Genomic DNA, 21,710 nt, shown 5'->3' with positions numbered 1-21,710 from the left:
TGGGGGGCTTCCCTGCCTCTGATAATTAAACGTTAATTCTGCTATGAATAATGTATAGAAAGACAAAAACTTGTAGGAAGTAACCTAGCTATTAGTATAGTCCTGAAGAAAAAAAAGATTATGAATATCTTCAGGCAATAAGTGTGGTAGTCGGAAAAGGAAAAAAAAAATACTGAAATTTTGGACTTACCAAAACGTAATGACAGAATGAATGTAAACAATGAGAGAACCGAGGAAGAAAGGCCAAATGTTTTGCCTTAATCTTTGTGTCTGTAGCATTTATATGGCTGACCACACTTTCTCTCTCATGAAATAATACATAGAGGCTTTTAGGAACTGTAGTTTCCTAAATATTCTCCCAGCTTTCTCCTTTGTTCCCATCAATTAACCTTGCAGTTAGGTCATACTGTTTTCCTTTCTTCTTTTCCCTTGGGTATCACATTTTTCTCTAAAGATTACATATACTATAGACCGTTTTTCAATTTACCATTTAAATTTCACTTCTCTCCTGAGCTAAAGATTTAGATTTCTGTTGGATATAGCTAACTGACAGTCATGCCAGGTGCTCAAATTCCACATATAAAAACAAATCTGCCTTTCTAAGTCTGTTTGTCCTCTACTTCTATTCTAATGGCATCAAAATCTTTTTTTTTCTTTTTTTGGAGACGTTTTTACTATAGGGCACGTGCGCTCACCAGAAAGCCAGAGAGAGACAGAGAGACAGAAAGTGAGAAATCAACCCCCAGGGGGGATGGCCATGCCGCAATCCCTTCTCCTCCACTCTCCTCTCAGGATCTTGGGCACGCATGCACACGTGCCCGGCGTGAGTTTAAGCTACTAGGTCCAGGACTCAACCTGCAGTAGACTACATGGGAGTCCAGCGACAAAGCCATTACACTGAGAGATTTTTGCTATAGGGCACGTGCACTCGCTAGAGAGACACACAGAAAGAGAAAGCAAGTAATCACCCCACAAAGGGAATGGCCATGCCGCAATCCCTTCTCCTCCATTCTCCTCTCTGGATTTTGGGCATGCACGCACAGGCAACCAGCGTGAGTTTTAAGCTGCCAGGTAGAGGGCTCAAACTGCAGTCAACTACATCTGAGTCTGGCTACATCACCATTATGCCATTTGCTGATCCCAATGGCACCGAAATCTTAATGGCATGGTTATATAACTGTTCCCTCTTCTTTCTAGCCACATACTTACAATGGTACACCTACAATATTCTCACAACTTTTAGCCTGCTTCTTATCCACATTCAAAAAATCGTCAAACTTGAGAATTAAGTAGCTGCCATAGTATAACTCTAACATATAGCTTCCTCATAGCAGTGCTCTCCTAAAAGCTTTCAGTAGCTCCCCAAAGATGACAGAATATTGAGTCCAACTTTTTTTTAAGGCCAAAATCTTTAATATGGCTTTGAAGGGCCTACAATGCCAGGAGCCAATCTACTTTACTAATTTTATTTCGCAGTATTGTCTCTGACATATTTGGTTGGATGGAACATGTTTTTACCCCACACTTTCTGAATGCCATTACTTCACTCTCATCATTTCTTCCACATTTAATTTAGTTCTCCTGATCCTGTAGATTGAAATCTTCCAATCCAAATCAAAAGCCTCCTTCTTAAAGGAGCCATGGATCTTCACAGCCAAAGAAGATCTCTTTTCTAAATTTCTATAATACTTATTACATTTTTTATATATTGGATTATTGGGAAAATCATTACACATGTTTGCATAGAAAAACAAAAAAATATGTCATGACCTTACCAGCAACCTAATACTTAGCAGTCTATCCATAATTATATTTGTATTCATGTTTACTATACATCTATTTATCAGCACTGAATCTCCACACACAGTGTATTACACATAGAAATTACACTAACTGAGCAGCAAGTTCATTGGGACAAACCTAATAACCTTTTCACAGATTACTCTATAATTTGCTAGAAATATAAGAAATACATTTAGAGATGTTATTTATCTAAAGCACATTCAAAAGCCATGAGGTCTTTGTTTTTATTTTCTGTACTAAATACTAGCTTAAAACATAATATTGAAAATAACCTGCATTCAGTTTCCAGACATAATGATGCAATTAAAACCCACATCACTTTGTCTATACACCAGTGCTGTCCAATGGAACCTTCTACACTGATGGAAATGCTCTATATCTGTGCTAGTGTTTTAATGGAAGCCACTTGCTAGCCAGACATGGCTATAGACAATCAATATGCTACATGACTAGTATGACTAAGAAACTCAACTTTTAAATTTTTCTTAATCTAATTTAAATACAAATAACCACTTGTAGTTAGTGTCCACCACAGTGAGCAACACAGCTATAAATAAAAAAAGTATTCAATAATTCATATTAAAAGTTACAGCTTCTTGAGAGATTTTGACCACTAAAGACCCTCTGCCCAGGTATCACCCTTCTGCTCCCCAGTCTAGCCAGGAGCCAGGATAAGCCAATCAGCAGCCATCTATATTTGAGTTCTGAGCGGTCCCATTCAGGGATTTCGACCACCAAAGACCCTCTGCCCAGTCTTCACCCTCATGCTCCCTAGTCTAGCCAGGAGTTAAGTTACAACACCCTACTTATTCTGTCTCTTTCCATCTCCCTATTTGTATTTTTTTAATTTTTAAACTCAGTTCTCTGCTGCTCTTTTGTCTTTCTAGTTCTTATGTTTCCCCCTGCCCCCATAGGATAAGCCAATCAGCAGCTATCTATATTTGAGTTGTGAGCAGCCCCATTCATATGGGAAGCTAGTGCACCCTGCAGTTTTCATTTTTTGACAATAATAATTTTTCTTTTTTTTTTCCCCTCTCTTTGTTTTTTTCTTTTCTGCTCAGCCTTCACACACTGATTTTCTAAACAGGTCTAGGTGGTTGGTTGCCAAATATCAGAATACTTTTAGGGTCAGATTAATCCTCAATTTTCATTGAATCAGCTGTGCAGACTGCAGGTCACCTCCTTTTGCATTCCTCTGGTTGCTCAGATTTAACTCCAAAAAATAGGAAAAAAACGTATAGTTCGTGAGATGACCAGAAACCACCAAAGAGGTATAAGAAATATGAGAAACCAAGAAACTAGTTCTCCTCTAATGGAAAATAGCTCTTCTTCCTCCACAAAGAATACAAGAGAATTCATGGAAATGTCAGATAAAGAATTTAAAATATTCATAGGGATAAAGCTAACAGAGATGCTAGAGAATAGGGACAATGAACTCCAGAAAATGCAGAAGAAAAGAGACACTGAGTTCTAGGGGGTGAGGAAGTTCTTGCATAATATGAAAGAGGAGATACACATAATAAAAAAGAATCAAATGGAATTGTTAGAGATGAAGGCTGTAATACAGGAAATTGAAACTTCCCTTGAAAATATCAAAAGCAGACTAGATCATTCAGAAAATTGAATCTCAGATATGGAAGGTAGAACCTCTGACCAAGAGAAATTCACCAAAAAGACTGAGAAAATAACCCCCCCCAATTGAGAATAACATACAAGTAATATTAGATACTATTCAATGTCCAAACACCAGGATCATCAGTATCCTAGACGGTGAAGAAACTAATAAGGGCATTGATAATCTATTCCATGAAATCCTGGAAGAAAACTTTCCAAACCTAGAGAGGCACTCAAATATCCAGACCTAAACAATACAAAGGACCCTACATAGAATCACCCCAAGAAGATCTTCCCCAAGGCACATCATAGCCAGATTGACCAAAACCACAGACAGAGACAAGATACTAAAACTGGCAAGAAAGAAATGTCAAATTACTTTCAAAGGATATCCCATAAGGCTAATGTCAGACCTCTCATTGGAAACAATGCAATCAAGGAAAGAATGGGAAAATATATTCAAAGTGTTAAGGGAAAAGCAGTTTCAACCAAAAATACTATACCCAGCAATATTTTCCTTCATAAGAGAAGAAAAGACAAAAACATTCTCAGATAAACAAAACCTGAAAGAATTTACCAACATCAGACCAGCTATCTTAGAAGTGCTGAAGGGAGTGCTATAACCAGGAAAACTAAAGTCAGACACACAGATATAAGAGTACAAAAAACAACAAAGAGAATGGCCAACCTAAGGGTAGGGACAAGTCTGGAGTTGAATGTTAACTTCCAGAGTTTAAATGGAAAGATCAGACCACAGTAACACTGTAAATTCAATAGAAGAGAGATTAATTACATGAGTCTGAACTAGTGAAATAGAATTTTTTTACTTTAGACTAAAACATTACTGATTTCCTTTGATGCTTTGATTTCTGTATTTAAGAATTTTTTTCTTCTCTTGAACTGCTGACAGGTTTATCTACCTACTATTTGAACTGAATCCTAATCTTTTTCCTGGCTTTAAGTTTTAAGCAAATCTCTCTTAATATTTTTTTATTTTGATCTATTAAAACTAAAACTTTTTTTTGAAATTAAAAAATGCATTTAAAAATGCCTACTAATACCTATTTAATGACTGCAGTAAGCTATATAGCCTCAGTGGCGTGCTACTTTATAGTATGTTTACTTTACTTACTGAGGTTTATGCCTGAAGTCAGATATGCCTTCATAAATATGTATATATCACCTGTACTTGTAACTGAAAGTCTTTAAATTAAGATCTTTAGTGAATCAGTAAAATGTGAAGAAAAAAAAAAAGGCATGGAAAACAACTGTACATATCAGACAGTGTGGGAGAAGGGGGGAGTTAGCAGGTGAGAGGTAGGGAATCAAGGGGTGGGGGAAGCAAACAATGTAAGAAACAAGAAATAGAAAATTATCTGTTGATGAGAGCATGCATAGTAATAATCCTTGATTGAGTCAATATATAATGTATACTGGATGGAAAAGCTCATTTTTGTATACTGCACTGATGTACAGTGAATGACTGTAAATAAATAAATTTATTAAAAAGAAAGTTACAGCTTCTTTATTTTATATTACTACTAGCAGTGTATGAGAGAAATATGAAACAGCACAACCACTTTGAAAGTGTCTGGCAGCTCCATAACCTAGTGGGATGAAGGAGCTTGATAACACATGGCTGACAATGCGGTTTGAGTCCCTGCCCCAGTGACTTAAAAAGTATGTGCATGTATGCCTAAAATCCTGGTAGACTGGAGAAATAGAGGAGAGGGACAGGCATGGTGTCTTTCCTCTCTTCATTTATCTTTGGCAACTGAGCCTTCTAGCAATGAAAACTAAAATTAAAAAAAAAAAAGTCTGCCAATGCTCAGTTAAACATAGTTATCAGGAGAGTAATAATTCCATTCCTAACCCAAAAGAAATGAAAATATATATCCAAATAAAAACCTTTACACAAATATCCACAGCAGTCTTTTTTATTATAATAGTAGAAACAAACCAAATGCCCATCAATTAAAGAATAGATAAAGCGGGAGCCAGCAGGTGGTATGGTGGTTAAGGCACTGGATCCCAAATGGCTGACTGCATGGTTTGAGACCCGGACTCAGTGGCTTTTGAAACACACTGGTCTAGGGAACCAGCAGTTAGCGTAATGGCTATGTCTCTGGACTTCCACGTAGTCAACCGCGGTTCGTGTCCCGGACCTGGTGGCTTAAAACTCACGCCAGGCGCGTGTGCATGTGTGCCCAAGATCCCAAGAGGACAATGGAGGAGAAGGGATTGCGGCGTAACCATCCCCCCTGGGGGGTGATTTCTCGCTTTCTGTCTCTATGTCTCTCTCTGTCTGGCGAGTGCGATAGGGAAAAACCCCCCAAAAAAAAAAAAAAAAAAAAGAAAACCACATTGGTCTGGTGTATGTACATGTGTGTGCCTAAAATCCCAGGAGAAGAATGAAGGAGAAGGGACTGTAGCATGGCCATTCCCTCTGGGGGCTAATTTCTCACTTTCTCTCTCTTTCTCTCTTATGAGCACAAGCACCCTATGGCAAAACTCTAAAAAAGAATAAATAAAATATGGTACACACACACCTAATGAATTATTACTCAGCAATAAAAATTAATGCAGCATTGATATATGTTACAAAGTGGATTAAAAAAAAAACAGTCACAGAAGACCACATATTACATGATCCCACTTATATGAAGTATCAAGAATAAGCAAATTTGGGACCACAGATGGTGTATTCGTTAAGGTGGTGGACTCCACATGGCCAACTGCAGTTTGAATTTCAGACCCTATGGCTTGAAAATCAAACACAGGAGAGTGTTTGTACATGCATAAAATCCAGAGAGGAGAAACTGCAGCATGGTAAACCTCCCAAGAGGTGATTTTTCACTTTCCATCTCACTGTTTCTCTCTGGTGAGTGGACATGCTCTAAGGCAAAAACAAAAACAAAAAAGAACAGGCAAACTTATAGAAGCATGTAAAAAAGATTTTTGGTTGTCAAGCATTAAGGAGAATGGAAAAACTGGGAGTGACAGTTAAAGAGGATGGAACTTCCTTCTGGAATGATACAAATGTTCTAAATGCGATTGTGGCAATGGGTTACAACTTTCTAAGTATACTAAAAGTTATAGTATATAGCATGACATGTGAGTTACAACTCAATAAATCTTTTAAGTATAGCTTTTATTAATTCCCATGAAGAAACCCCACATCTTAGAAAAATTGTCTCAGGCATTTATTGAGAAAACACTTAGCAGAACCAGCCAGTGGCATGGTAGGTAAGGTAGATGAATGTCACGTGGTCAACTTTCAAATTCAAGTTCTAGACCCAGTGGCTTGAGAAACACACTGGGCACATATGCATGTATGCCCCAAATCATGAGAGGATAATGGAAGAGAAAAGATTGTGGTGTGGCCATCCCCTGGGATGCTTTCTCCTTCTCTCTCTCTCACTGGTAGGTGTATGCCCCCTACAGCAAAATTACAAAACAAAACACCCTTAGCATTCAATTGTAAATATTAAGTAAAATAATCAAGTATGCCTATAATAGCCTTTTCATTCTTAAGTTACAGAAATAAAAGCAATTATGTATTTTAGAGCAAAAAAGACCCTCAATATCTAACTTACACAGTAGCTAAACATTTGAGCACAAAAGGTATAAAAAAATGTAAGTTTAAATGTAAATGAGCGGTATCTGGGCAAATATAAAATTTACCAGTGACAAGTGCAGAAAACATTTTCTGCGACTAATATTAGGTTTCTATCTTTGGTTGGCAATGAAATACTAAACTGAATGTTTATATGGTTACTCCAAAATAATCATAAAGTCATACCTCAAAAACATCAACATGATTAACAATATGCTTCAAGTTCTCAGAGGCTTTTCTACTAGGCATCGCTGGTAAGTTCCCAGGAGTGATCTCAGCTTCAGGCTCATTGATCTTCTGTATTGAGTTTCCTATCATATGCTTTTCTCTTTCATCAACTTTGTTTTTTACTGGTGTCGTATTCTCTGAAGTCTAAGTAAAAGGAAAAATACAGAACTCATGTTTTAAGTTTTATATCTATTCATTCACTAAAGCTCAGATAAAAACTTATAATTTATCAACTTCTTATTCTAGATGGTGGCTTAAAACTCACGCCTGGCGTGTGTGCGTGCGTGCCCAAGATCCCAAGAGGAGAATGGAGAAGGGACTGCGGTTTGGCCATCCCCCCCGGGGGGTGATTTCTTGCTTTCTGTCTCTCTGTCTCTTTCTGTCTTTCTGGCAAGCACACGCGCCCTATAGCAAAAACCTCTTCAAAAAAATAAATAAATAAAACTCATAGCACCGGGACCAGCAGTTAGAGTAATGGCTATGTTGCTGGACACCTATGTAGTCGACCGCAGTTTGAGTCACGGACCCGGTGGGCTTAAACTTACGCTGGGCACGTGTGCATGCACGCCCAAGATCCTGAGAGGATTGTGGCGTGGCCATCCCCCAGGGGGGGATGATTTCTCCCTTTCTGTCTCTCTGCCTCTCTCTGTCTTTCTGGCGAGAGCGCGAGCCCTATAGCAAAAACCTTTCCAAAAAAAAAAAAAAAAAAAAACTCAAAGACCCCACAAATAATCCAAAAAAAAAAAAAAAAAAAAAAACTCATAGCACTCACAGATAACACCCCACTTTGGGAACTGAAAGCCCCCAAAGATCTGGAACCATTTATGATTTAGCTAAAGCTACTTCTCCTTTCAGAGGTTGTAAGGCTAGGGCAGAAAAATGAGTCATAGCTTCATGCTTAACTCAGGATAATTAAGATTGTTTTCTGCTCCTTGTGGAATGCATTAACTAATGACCTAACAACATTTTTATTTCTGTGATACAATGTGTGTGTGTCAGAGAGAGAAAGTCCACTAAAGGAACATAAAATTCAGGGATTTATGACAGTTTCTGAAATATCCCCAGGAAATGTTATATGTTGGTCACAGTATAGTTGTGTGTCACATAACAATGTTTTGGTCAACAACAGGCCGTATATGTGACTGCTATACAGTATACAGCGTAGATGTGTGGCTAGGCTACACAGTCTACATTTATAGAAGCACATTCTATAATGTCCACACAACAAAATCACCTGACACATTTCTTAGAGCACATGCCAGTTGTTCAGAGACTCATGACACATACATTACATTTAAAAACAGAACTGGGGAGCTGGCAGGTGGCGTAGTGGTTGAGATGTTGGATTCCCACATGGTCAACTGTGGTTCAAGTCCTGGCCTTCGCAGCTTTCTTTCTCACTTTCCCCCTTTCTTTGTATCTCTCTGGTGTCTCTCTCTAGTCAAATTAAAATAAATTAATAAGTAAAAATAAATGAATAATAGAATTGGGTAATGTGGATCAATACTTCCAGAGGAAAGAAAAGAATATTTCCTTAATAATGACTTTTCTAACATATATTATCTTATTCTTTGTTCAGGCAATGATTTTTCAAAGACTATGTTGATACTACTCTGCCAATGTGGCATTCTTTAGTCAGAGAATGGTAATAATAACAATTAAGGGGTTAACTCATTATACTTTCCCAGTTCAGGTAGCTGAGAACAAATCCATAAATTTGGAAGTACATTTAGCATATATAAAAATAATCATTATCACAGTTGTCATTTAAAAATTTTAAAGAACTTGAAATATGCTTTAGTCAATCCTGTTTGAGTTTTCTAACCTTCACACCCATATCTTTATTTACAACTTGCTGATCTTCATGTGGTTTCGAATCTCTTCCAGAGTCTTCACTGCTCTCTTCATCTTTTAACCTATGCACGATGGTTTGAACAGTTTTGACCATATTCTTAAGCTCATCTGGGTACGGTGTTGGATATCGCTTCAAGTTTCCCTCCTAGAGAAATAAGTAAAATACAGTTTAGATAAATACTTCTGTCAATCTCAAATAAAATTTAATCTTAATCTATCCAAATTATGATATCTAGCTCACTGTGATAACTGTGAAGACAGATCATAGATTTTTAAAGCATTTTAGGTTTGATAAAAATATGGTTTTATCACAAAACAGTCTGAGAAATCACAGTAAACTTAAATATTTTAAAAATTTTTAAAGAAGAGTTAAATATTATCCATTTGGAGATAGTGTGGATATTGCCAAAAACATTGTTATCTGGCTTTAAAACAGATGTGTTTTAGCTAGATATTTCTAGCTAGATAGATATATAATACTCAGACATTCATATACTTATGTCTCGTATGCTAAAAAACAAATTCTCCCAAGGTCACCCTAACTGTCATTTTCTGGGATTCAGTTAGTTTATGTAAGGGGCAAATAATGACATCTACAGCTGATTTGGAAATAAGTACTTGATACTCTTAACACTGCAATACGAATTCTCAATCTCATAAACAATGCTTAGGCCAGCCCATGGCATGGTGGTTAAGGTGCCTAAATCCCACATGACTGACTGTGTGGTTCCAGTCTTGAAAAACACACCGGGCTAGAATGTGTGTGCCCCAAATCCCAACAGGCAGGAGAGATAAAGGAAAAGGGTTTGCGGCATGACCATTTCCCATGAGAGTGCTTTCTCACTTTCTACTCCCTCCACAAGTGTGAGCACATGCACCCTCTGACAAATTAAAAGAAAGCAAAAAGTAATAGTGTGTTCATAACAAAGAATTCTTTCTCTAATACTTACATAAATAAATCTTTAAAGAAACTGAAAGACTAGAAAATGATCACTACAAATATGGGGAGAGGGGACCGCTAATTCAAGATAAAATTCCTGGTCAATTTCTCTAGCCTACAATAACCATTTTCCTCATGTTTATATATACTATAAAATATATATACTATAAAATGTAATCACAGTTTTATACTGCTCTAAAATTCTTTTTCATGTGAAGTCTTTATGAACTGAAAAGACTTCAAGTGACTCGAGGACAGGGAATGAATCCAATACTTCGTTGCATCCCCAAAACAGAATAGTAATGGTATATTATACCAATTGAAATAGTAGCAGCAGCACTTGGCTGAAGCCACATGGGGCAGGCAGCTAGATTTTATTTTCAGCCTATCCTATAAGGCCAGGCATAGTAGGATATACATTGAAGTGCAGCTACTTGGGAGACTGAGGTAGAAGGATAACAGCGAAGTGAGAGCATGTCTAAAACACCTCTCTCACACATATATAAACTCTACTCAATTAAAAACAAACAAAAAAGAAATAAAATAAATATTAGTATCAACAGACCTGTTTCAAATCTGAAGGAAGAAAGAAGAGACTCACCCTGGGAGGTGCCTCCCTTTCATCTTTGTCTTCATCACATTCAAATGCAACTTGCGCCCGCTGTTTCCTCTGTTCCTCCCACAACGAAGGATTAAAACTTTCATTATCTGATATGAACATAACTAGAGAAAAGTAAAAAAATTAAAAAAAACTATTTTATTGCAATTATGCAAAACTATTACGTTAATAATTTCCTTTACAGGTTCATTACAATAAATCTAAGATGATTAAGTCTAGTCAATGCTATCAACTATAAATCATAGGGTAATGACTAGACCTGACTTTGAGATTATAAAAGTTCTTTACAATGTTGATCACATGTATTTTCTTCCCTGAAGTTGGTTTATCTGGTTACAAGAAATGTTCCTGAAGAGTGTCTGATTAAAATATCATAGACATGTAGTTTTGTGTAGTGCCCTAAAGAGGTAACATGGTAAAACAAATAATTTCATCCAAATTTTGCATTTTGTATCTTTCTAATTCTACTACTTCGTTATATATTGGGGGGACACAGTATGGTAACAGAAAGAATGAGGTATTTTGGTGAAAAAGGATTGCCCTGATGGCATATAATTTAATATTTACATTAAATGTTATATATACTATAAGTTATACTAATATAACATTTTTTCTCATTTAAAATGTAAAAGAAATTAGCATTTTAGTAGAAACTCAATGTTTATATAATCTTGCTATGATATATATTTTAAAGAATTATTTATTTATTTAATTCTATTTGTTATTATTATGATTTTTAAAATTTGACCAGAGAAAGACAGAGAGAGAGAGAAAGGGAAAGTGAGAAAGCAAGCCACCAGGTCCAGGACTCGAACTGCAGTTGGCCATATGGGTATCCACTGCCTTTAACCACCACACTACATGCTGGCTCCCTATTATATATAATAAGAAGAATTAAAAGTTAACTACCCTTACAAATATTTTATTTTCTATTATTAGGTATCATTAAAAAGCTAATTAAAATAAAAATTAATTCACAGGGCCAGCTGGTGTTGTTATGTTTAAGGAAACTGGATCCCACATGGCCTACTGTGTGATTCAAGTCTCTGACCTGGGGGCTTCAAATACACACCAGAAGCATATATGTACATGCCCAAAATGCTGAGAAAAGAAGGGATCATGACATGGCTATACCCTCCCCAACCCCCAGCAGTTGCTGTTTCCCCATTTTCCCTGTCTCTCTAGAGAGCACACACTCTCTAAGTTATCCAAAAAAAAATCAATCAACTATCGTATATTACACTACAGAAATTATAAAATACAAAACAAAATCACAACTTTTTTGCCTATTAAAAGAAAATGACTGATACGAGCAGATGGTGTAATGGTTACGTTGCTGGGCTCCCATGTGGTTCGAGTCCCAGACCCGGCAGCTTAAAACACACGGGGCACGTGTGCATGTGTGCTCAAAATCCCGAGAGGAGACTGGAAGAGAAGGGATTGCCATACTCCCTTTCTCTCTCTTTGTTTCTCCATGGAATGCATGTGCCCTATGGTGAAAACAAAGAGATTAAAAGCACTCAATACTAGTTTCAAAACAGTAAGGTCGGCAGATGGCGTAATGGTTATGTTGCTGAACTCCCATGTAGTCTACCGCAGTTCAAGTCTCAGACTCAGAGGTTTAAAACCTCTGTGTGTGCATGCCCAAGATCCTGAGAGGAGAGTGGAGGAGAATGGACTGTGGTGTGAGCATTCCCCGGGTAGTGCTTTCTTGCATTCGGTCTCTCTCTGTCTCTCCAGTGATCGTACACACCCTATAGCAAAAATCTCTCTTAAAAACAAAAAACAAAAAAACTAACAATGGGCTCGAGTACATGCATGCCAAAATCCTGAGCTGAGAATGGAGGAAAAGGGGTAGGCGAGCAGCCACTCCCCAGGGGGTGACTTCTTACTTTCCCTCCCTCTCTCTCTACAGCAAGTGCACACACCCTATGGCAAAGACCTTTTAAAAAAGTGTTGACTCTCCGACTGAGGTTTGTGTCCCGGACCCGGTGGCTTAAAACTCACGCCGGGCGCGTGTGCGTGCGTGCCCAAGATCCTGAGGGGAGAGTGGAGGAGAAGGGATTGCGGCGTGGCCATCCCCCCTGGGGGGTGATTTCTCACTTTCTGTCTGTCTCTCTCTGTCTGTCTGGCAAGCATACGTGCCCTATGGCAAAACCCTCTAAAAAAAAAAAAAAAAAATGTTGACTCTCATAAAGCTTTTCCACCTTTTAGACCACTCTGCCTATCCTTCTTCATTACTGCTACTAAACTTTCGATTCCTTAATTATCTTCTTTAAAATCAATCTAGGCTTTTACTTCCTTCTATAATAAGCCTGGATTTCATATACATTAATCACTATCACTTCCCTCAAATGCCCTCAACCCAAATGTCCACAAATTTCCTTCACTTAACTGTGAAAAGAAATGCAAAAAAAATCTCAGACTGATAATCCCTATTTTCCCAGCTAAAAATTTATGATTATATGGAGGCAAATTTTCAGTTTTGTTTAAGACTGATTCTGCTACCTAGGTCCCAGATCTCATCCTACTGCTTCAAACTTATTTGTCATTACCCACCCTTATATTCATAAAGGCAAGAACATCTGTCTTTAAACACCTAGCTCCAGCACAATGCCTGCCACTCAGGTAGGTTAATGAAAATAGAATGAAGTGAATGAAAACAAAGTGTCCACTTTTCTCAAATTAGTGTAAAACCACAACCCAAGAATATTGTATTTTCTGATTTATTTATCTCTTACAAGCACTGATAAACAAAAAGCTTTTCTTGAACCTGAAAGGAAATTCATAAACCTGGCCACACTAATGCAGTTTCTGATTTGGAACTGTGAGTGTATTATGCTTATAATACCCATTGTGAGATACTTTGAAATATGAAATCAAAGATGCCTCAGAATATTGTAACTGACATTTGCATTTCAAATTTTTTCATTACATATTTTGCATGTTGAAACAAACCTCAAAGTAAAAAAGTATCAAAATCTTCTATTCTTCTATCAGAAATACATTTCTTACTTAAACTGTGATTGCTCTTTTAAGAAGAAATAAGAAGGAAAGATATTGAAATGTTAGAATGGGAAAAGGGAGCCATGTAGACTATAATCATGAAAATGAAAAACAGGTTGGCAGGCGTGGTGGTTAAGATGGCCACATGGCCAACCACAGTTTGAGTCCTGGACCTGGAGGCTTGCTTTCTCACTTTTCTTTTCTTTAACTGGTCAAATTAAAAAAATAATAATAATAAATAACATTAAATAATTGTGTTTTTTTTTAAAAAGAACATGGAAGACAGCAAGATGCAAGATTGAAGCATGAGTATACCCATGATTAAGACAGTTTAGAACAGGAGTCAGGAAACTTTTTCCATAAAGGGTCAGATAATAAATATTTTAAGCTCTGTGAGCCAAGATGCAACTGATAATAACAAGAATTATTTTGGACGATTGCTGTAAACATGAGGAAATATGGGGAAAGATTAAAAAAAAGAAAATATGGATATAAAGCATTTTGGTACTGATGTTTTATACAAACTTAATTTTATGCACTAGAAATTAAGAAGTTAAAAATAAGACATGCAAGGGGCTGGCAGGTGGTTAAGGGTGCTGAATTCCCACATGGCCAACCACAGTTCCAGTCCTGGACCTGGCGGCTTGCTTTCTCATTTGCTCTCTCTCTTTCTCTATCCCAATTAAAAAAAAAAAAAAAGGTAAATAAAAAAATTATTTAAAATAAATAAATAAAGTAAGACTTGCAAATGCTGCTTATGCCACCAACGGTGCAATGTGGGAAATTACCGTACATTCACTGTGTGTATACACACACACACAAAAAAAAAAAACACATATAATGAGAGAGAGTGCACAAATATTTAATACATCAATATAAGTTTTTTTGTTAGTCTGTCTTATCTACTGTGACTCATATCTCACTTTCTACCTTTTTTTGTCTCTGAAAATGATTTCTAGATAACAAGAGATAGTAAGAGAGCATCCCATAAATGACATTACGGTTGGCTATGTAATAAAATCAAATATTCTTTTATGTAGAAGGATAGAATACCAATACTTGGTGAGAAATGAAATAAATTCTTAGAGAAGAGACTTTAATGTCCTACTGCATAGCTTAGCAAACTACTTCAGTAAAGGGCCATATAATAAATAGTTTAGGCTTTGTAGACCATTAAGTTTCTGTTATAACTTGTTGGCGTAATGGCTATGTTGCTGGACTCCCATGTAGTCGAAAGCCATTTGAGTCCCAGATCCGGTGGCTTAAACGCACACTGGGCACGTGTGTGTGCATGCCTAAGATCCTGAGAGGGGAAATGGAGAAGAAGGAACTGTGGTGTGGCCATCTCCCCTGGGGGGTGATTTCTCACTTTGTCTTTCTGTCTCTCTGATTGAGTGGCCCCGCGCCCCCTACATAAAAACCCCCCCCCCCCAAAAAAAAAAAAAAAAGTGGGTAATCAACTCTGCTACTGTAGCTGGAAAGCAGCCATAGCGAATACTAGAGGTCTTCAAAATGTTTATGGAGAGGGTTAGCAGGTGTGTAGTAGCTAAGATGCTGGACTCTCACATGGCTGACAACTGTTTGAATCTCGACCTGGTGACTTGAAAAGCACACGAAGTACATGTGCACGCATGCTCAAAATCTCAGAAGCAAAGTAAAAGAGAAGGGACTGAGGTGTGGCCATCCCTCCAGGGGGTGATTTCTTTCTTTCCCTCTCACAGTCTCTGTCTCTCTGGTGAATACTATTCACCCTGTGGCAAAAACCTAAAAAAAAAAATTTAATGAAAATGTGTATTATGCAAAAAACAAAAACAAAAAACAACAACAACAACAACAACAAAACCTGCGTTGAATTAAAAAAAAAAAATCTTTTAAAAAGTTTTTGCTGGGGCCGGCAGGTGACATGGTAGTTAAGGGTGCTAGACTCCCACATAGCTGACCACGGTTCGACTCCTGAACCTGGCAGTTTGCCTTCTCACTTTCTCTCTCTCTCTGTCTCTCTGTGGTCAAATTAAAATAAATAAATGAGTGAATAAATAAAGTTCAATAAAATAATTTAAAAAAAGTTTTTGCTATAGGTGTGTGTGTTTGCCAGAGACAGAAAAGGGATTGGAGCACACATGCACACATGTCTAGTATGATTTTCAAGCCTCTGGCTCTAGGACTCAAATCACAGAGTTGGCCATGTGGGATACAGTGTCTTAACCTCCATGCCACCTGCTGTCCCCAGAGTTCAAAAGTTTGTGCAACGAAATAAATTCGGGCCAAGCCAGATAGCACAGTTGGTAGCAAAATGAACTGCATTGTTAGAACACAGGGTTGTCTGTGAGTTTGGATCCCTGGATTGTTCTGAAAAAGTCTGAATTGTTATAATCTAAAATCATCTTCTGGATATGGAGATACCAGCAAAAAGCCCTTCCCTTTACCCTTCGTCTTAAGGGTACTTTTCTTTCTCCCTCTAGTGTAAGCACATGTGCTTTTTATCATGAATAAAGAAAAACTTTCTTAAAATTTGAATTCTATTGTTCATGAACTTTTTGAAGTACCCCTGGATGTAACAAATAAATGCAACTGTGTTCCAATAAAACTCAGAGCTTTAACCATGATGTCACCTGGTGGTGCCTTGAGATTTTTTTTCTTTTTTAAATTAATTCTTCAAAGTCCCATCAACCTAGTAAGTCTCTGAGATTTAAAATTCGCCTCACACCTTACCTTTGATTAGTTAGTATTTGATTTAGAAAAGAAAAGGTATTTTTAAATTCCTACCATCCTCAGTCCTTGGCTGCTGAGGGAACATGTAGTTAGTAAGCACCATTTTCTGGGTCTCTGAATCAGTTTCTTTCTGAAGAGGTATCAGGGGTTTGGACTTAAAGAAAATAAATGTTTATTTTTCAATAACCTTAAAGTAAATAAATTCAACAATTCCTCTGAATAAATACTCACCATTTGTTCTATGAAGTATCAATGATAGGTTACAAAAACAAATTGCAATTCACACAATAAAACTTTTTTTTTTTTTTGAGAGGTTTTTGCTACAGGGCGTGTGCACTCACCAGATAGACAGAGAGAGACAGAAAGCGAGAAATCACCCCCCAGTGGGGATGGCCACACCGCAATCCATTCTCCTCTCAGGATCTTGGGCACACACGCACCCTGCGTGAGTTTAAGCCACCGGGTCCAGGACTCGAACCGCGGTCGACCACATGGGAGTCCAGTGACATAGTCATTACACTAACTGCTGGTCTCCACACAATAACACTTTAAATATTGACTTGATATAAAAATTCAAAACGAAGTATTTAAGTATGAAGCAAATTCACTGTATTGTAATTACTGAAATATCAATATTTTAAAAAGATTTCATACATTAAGTATATCTATAGTCCAGTAATTACTTATCATACTAATTTATTTAATAAAGTTATGAAATAAGCCTTTCCATTTTATGTTATTTTCACCTCTCTAGTATCCTCTTTTACAAAAATGTTTTTGGAAAAATCCTTTGAAAGATTTGGTTTAGTTATCTAGAAGCTTAACCAGGAATAGTTACACAGCTGGAAAAAGAATACACAAAACCTTTAAATTATACACTGCTTCTCTCTCCTCCCCTCATATCTCGTATCTCCATTATTGACACAAACAAGTCACTCAGTGATAAAACGCCCAAGTATTTTAGACCTCATTTTTCTTAAAGTTTTCTCCTGATTAATAAGTGTTAGTCAACTTAGTTTTAATATATCTAATTCTTTTTGCAAACCTATTATCCTAAAATACTACAAATAAAAGCACTGGGTGACTCCAGAGAGGTAGAGCACTACTCTAGCCTCTCCTCATATTCACCTTGTCAATTATTTGGACCTACTCTTGTGAAAACCTTTCAGCTAGTTAATTCTGTCCCATAATTTTACTTCCATTCAAACATTTCCTCTGTCCTTGTCCTTGTTCCACAGTAAATGAAGTATCCTTCATCTCAAACTTCTGGACATTTTCCTTGACTTTGTCAGAAAATATCAAGTGGTAGCTGTAATCCTTTCCCAAAGAGTAATTCCCTGACGCCTCAAACGAAGGTCATTATTCTCACTTCTCACCCACCCTACATCAGGAGGTGGATATGACACAATGCTATAAGATCATTTCCACACTATCCTCATATTTAACTCCTGTTCCTTTGAAACATACAATTCAATTATATGTCTTTACAATCAATTTCCATTCCTATCATCTACTGATCTTCTGGTAGTATCCATCTACTCCTGATTCTGTTATCTTCAATTTGTCCACAATCATGGGCAATTTTCTTTTTTAAAAAGATTTTTTGCCATAGGGCATGTGCTTTCACAGGAGAGAGGGAAAGTAAGCGATCAACCCGCAGGGGGATGGCCATAGCACCGTCCTTTCTTCTCCTGGGATCCTGGATATGCTCGCACATGCGCCCAGTGTGATTTTCAAGCCACCAGATCATGGACTTGAATCATTATTGGCCATGTGGGAGTCCACCACCTTAACCCCATGCCACCTGCTGGCCCAATCATGGGTAATTTTGGATATAAAATGAGGATAGCAAGACCACACTGTTGACATGGATCCTGAACTGCAGGCTATCTTGCCTTTTACTATGTCTATTAAAATGACCATCTAAAGATCTAAAAGCTGGCAAGTGGTGTGGTGGTTGAGGCACTGGATTGCCACATGGCTGACTGCAGTTCAAGTCCCAAGCCAGGTGGGCCACAATCATAACATACATACATATATACACATACATACATACATACATACATATATATATGAATAAATGTCAAAAAAAAATGGTCATCTATATCACTATTTGCCCTACCATAGACTGTATAGCACAAAGCAGTTGGTCAAAACATGGTTCTTAAAAAGTCACAAAATGAGGAAATAAACATTTGTTGTGTTCATACTTTCAGAAACTCATCAAATCCCATTATTGTATGTCTCTACATGGTCAGTAGAGCTTATTTTCATAACAATAAACAGAGCAACATATTCTCATAAGTCATAATCAAACTTCAATATTCTTTCTCCCTTACACTTTGTTCTTTTATGGCAATATTGCTTCATATAATAAAGTAAATTTTCTAACTACATCTATATTTTACTAAATATTCTTACCAACTTTGAGGAACAAGGAGTTCCACCACACAATTTTTGTTCTAAGACAATAAACAAGTGGGGATACAATGAGAGGGCAAAGTAAATATAAAGAAATTATAGTTGATAATTTATAATTTCACTAAGATGAGTCATCTGGTATGATTTGCTGGCTATCCAAAATAGTGCTGTTGTACTAATAAAATTAGTCTGAGAATTTCTCAAGCTTTTGAAGCATATCTCATTCATATTGGTGGTACAAAAAAGAGCCCAGCAGATGTTTTCTGAATCCAGTTGTAAAATTTCAAATCAACTTTCAGAATTAGGCTATTCAACTAGGGCTGGCCCCGAAGCAGTGTTGAAGCACTATCCACAGGAATTAGATTCCATATGGGTGACAGAGGTTAGCATCCCAGCCCCAGTAGCTGGAAAAACATGCCAGATGTGTGTGCATGTTCAAAGTCCTGATGAGAAGAACAAATAAGAAGATAAAGGACTGTGGTGTAACCAAGGCCTATTGAGGAAGGGAAGGGTAAGGGCTGTTTTTGTTTGTTTGCTTGCCTCACTCTAGCGAGCACATATGCCTTTTGGCAACTAAAAAATAAACAAGAGGAACCAGCAGATGGCGTAATGGTTATGAAGCTGGACTCCCACACAGTTGGCCGTGGTTCAAGTTCTGGACCCGGTGGCTTAAATCTCATTTGGGGTGCATGTGTGTACATGCCCAAGATCCCGAGATGAAATGAAGGGGAAGAGATTGCGGTGTGGCCATCCTCCCAAGAGATGATTTATCACTTTCTGTCTCTCTGTCTCTGTCTCTCCGGCAAGCGCACAAGCCTTATAGCAAAAATCTCTCGTAGGAAAAAAAAAAAGAACTTGTTAAACCAGAAAGAGTTCTACTAGTAATTGAGACAGGAATCACCTATGTACAAGTTCTGTAAAAGCAAATGAATCATCATTGGAATATTTTCTTTCCGAATCTGCAAAGCAGGTAACTACTACAATCTGATTCAAAACCATGAACTGACATCAACTTAAGGCGTCTAGTTAGTAAGTGCTAGCCCTGTGGTGCAGTGGTAATGCACAGCTCAAGAGAAGTCAAATCTGGGACCAGCAGTTGGCGTAATGGCTATGTTGCTGGACTCCCACGTAGTTGACCATGGTTCGTGTCCCGGACCCGGAGGCTTAAACTCACGCCGGGCGCGTGGGTGTGGGGGCCCAAGATCCCGAGAGGAGAAAGGAGGAGAAGGGATTGTGGCGTGGCCATCCCCCCTGGGGGGTGATTTCTCGCTTTCTGTCCCTCTGTCTCTCTCTGACTTCCTGGAGAGCGCACACGCCATATAGCAAAAGCATCTCCAAAAAAAAAATAAATAAATAAAGAGAAAGAGAGAGAAGCCAAATACAACAGGACAACCACAGTTCAAATCCCTGGCTTAGAATGAAATACGCTGGGCATGTGCTTCAATGCCCAAAATTAGGTAAGTTGGAGGACGGGATGAAGGGAATCAGGGCATGACCAGGCCCGGTAGAGGGATTTTCTCTCTCTCTCTCTCTCTCTCATTCTCTCATTCAAGATATGCCCACTATCATGAATAAAGGGGAGAAAAAAGAATAAAAAACAAAGTAATGAAGAAAAGGGATCATCAGTTTAAAAGTTTGGAGAATCTTTAAATATAGCTAAGTGGGTTATTTACAGCAACATCTTAGGGCTGTTAATTTAACCTAAATGAGAGATATAATACACTTCCCCAAGCAAATCTGGCCTCTAAACTTATGAATATCATATGAGACCAGTGTACACAAATCCTAAAAAAATGCAGCTTTAGATAATTAATTGCTCAAAGTCAAACACTAAGCAATTTTTTAAAATTAAAATGATCAGCTAATTGTATATTCTATTCTGTTAAAAAAAAAAAAAAGGTTTACCAGAAACCCTCACACACTGTTGGTGGGAATATAAATTAGTACATGTATTATGGAAAACAGTACGGAGATTCCTAAAAAAAATTTAAAACAGAACTACCATATGGTCCAGCAATCCCACTACCTGGATATATATCCAAAGGAAATGAAATCAGTGTATTGACAAGATTATCTGCACTCCCTTATTCAATGGAGCATTATTGATAATAACCAAGATATGGACTCTATCTAAATGTCCATGAATGTATGTATGGGTGGATAAGCAACATGTGGGGTGTGTGTATATACACAAACATATATATGGTAAAATACAATTCAGTCTTTTTATTTTATAAGAGTGATTTTTGCTATAGGGCATGAGTACTAGCTGGAGAAACAGAGAGAGACAGAAAATGAGAAAGCAACTCCCAGGGGGATGACCATGCTGCAATCCCTTCTCCTCCATCCTCCTCTCAGGATTTTGGGCATGCATACACACGTGCCTGGTGAGAGTTTCAAGTTGCCAGGTCCAGGAATTGAACCATGGTCAGCCACATTGGAGTCCAATGATATAACCATTATGCCAACTGCTGGTCCCAAAATAAAATTCAGTCTTACTAAAGAGTAGGGACGGTCCAGCAGGTGGCATGGTAGTTAAGACACTGAACCCCCACATGGCCAATCAATTCAAGTCCTAGACCTGGTGGCTTGAAAATCATGCTGAGCATGTGTGTGTGTGTATGTGTACCCAAAATCCCAGGAGGAAAATGGAGAAAGGATTGTGGTATGGTCATCCCCTCTGGAGGGTGATCACCTTCCCTCTATCTCCAGTGAGCACATGCACCCTATGGCAAAACCTATATATACATTTTTTTAAAGAAAAAAAAGTAAAAGAGATAAGGAAATCCTAGCATTTACAAAAATATAGGCACACCTGGAAGACATTATGTTAAGTGAAATAAGGCAAAAATGAAGGTTACCAGAGGCTAGTGGGGAATGGGTAACAGAGTGGGATA

At 37.7% G+C, this 21,710-nt stretch overlaps 1 protein-coding gene across 7 annotated transcripts in view; it reads right to left on the bottom strand.

Moving 5' to 3' along the window:
* ERBIN (erbb2 interacting protein) overlaps positions 1-21,710 on the bottom strand; it is a 137,560-nt gene that overhangs the window by 30,361 nt on the left and 85,489 nt on the right. For all 7 annotated transcript variants that reach the window (XM_014585176.2, XM_006170924.3, XM_014585175.2 and 4 more), the window contains exons 15-18: positions 16,447-16,546; positions 10,657-10,778; positions 9,087-9,260; positions 7,220-7,405 (exon numbers count right to left, since the gene is read on the bottom strand). In XM_014585176.2, the coding sequence (XP_014440662.1) occupies positions 7,220-7,405; positions 9,087-9,260; positions 10,657-10,778; positions 16,447-16,546 (582 nt within the window). The remainder of the gene's footprint in view (positions 1-7,219; positions 7,406-9,086; positions 9,261-10,656; positions 10,779-16,446; positions 16,547-21,710) is intronic.

The sequence above is a fragment of the Tupaia chinensis genome, unplaced genomic scaffold (assembly GCF_000334495.1).
Source record: "Tupaia chinensis unplaced genomic scaffold, TupChi_1.0 Scaffold149178_1, whole genome shotgun sequence".
Classification (NCBI taxonomy): Eukaryota; Metazoa; Chordata; class Mammalia; order Scandentia; family Tupaiidae; genus Tupaia; species Tupaia belangeri.
The sequence above is the reverse complement of the archived record's forward strand: the minus strand, read 5'-3'. Positions and strand labels throughout refer to the sequence as shown.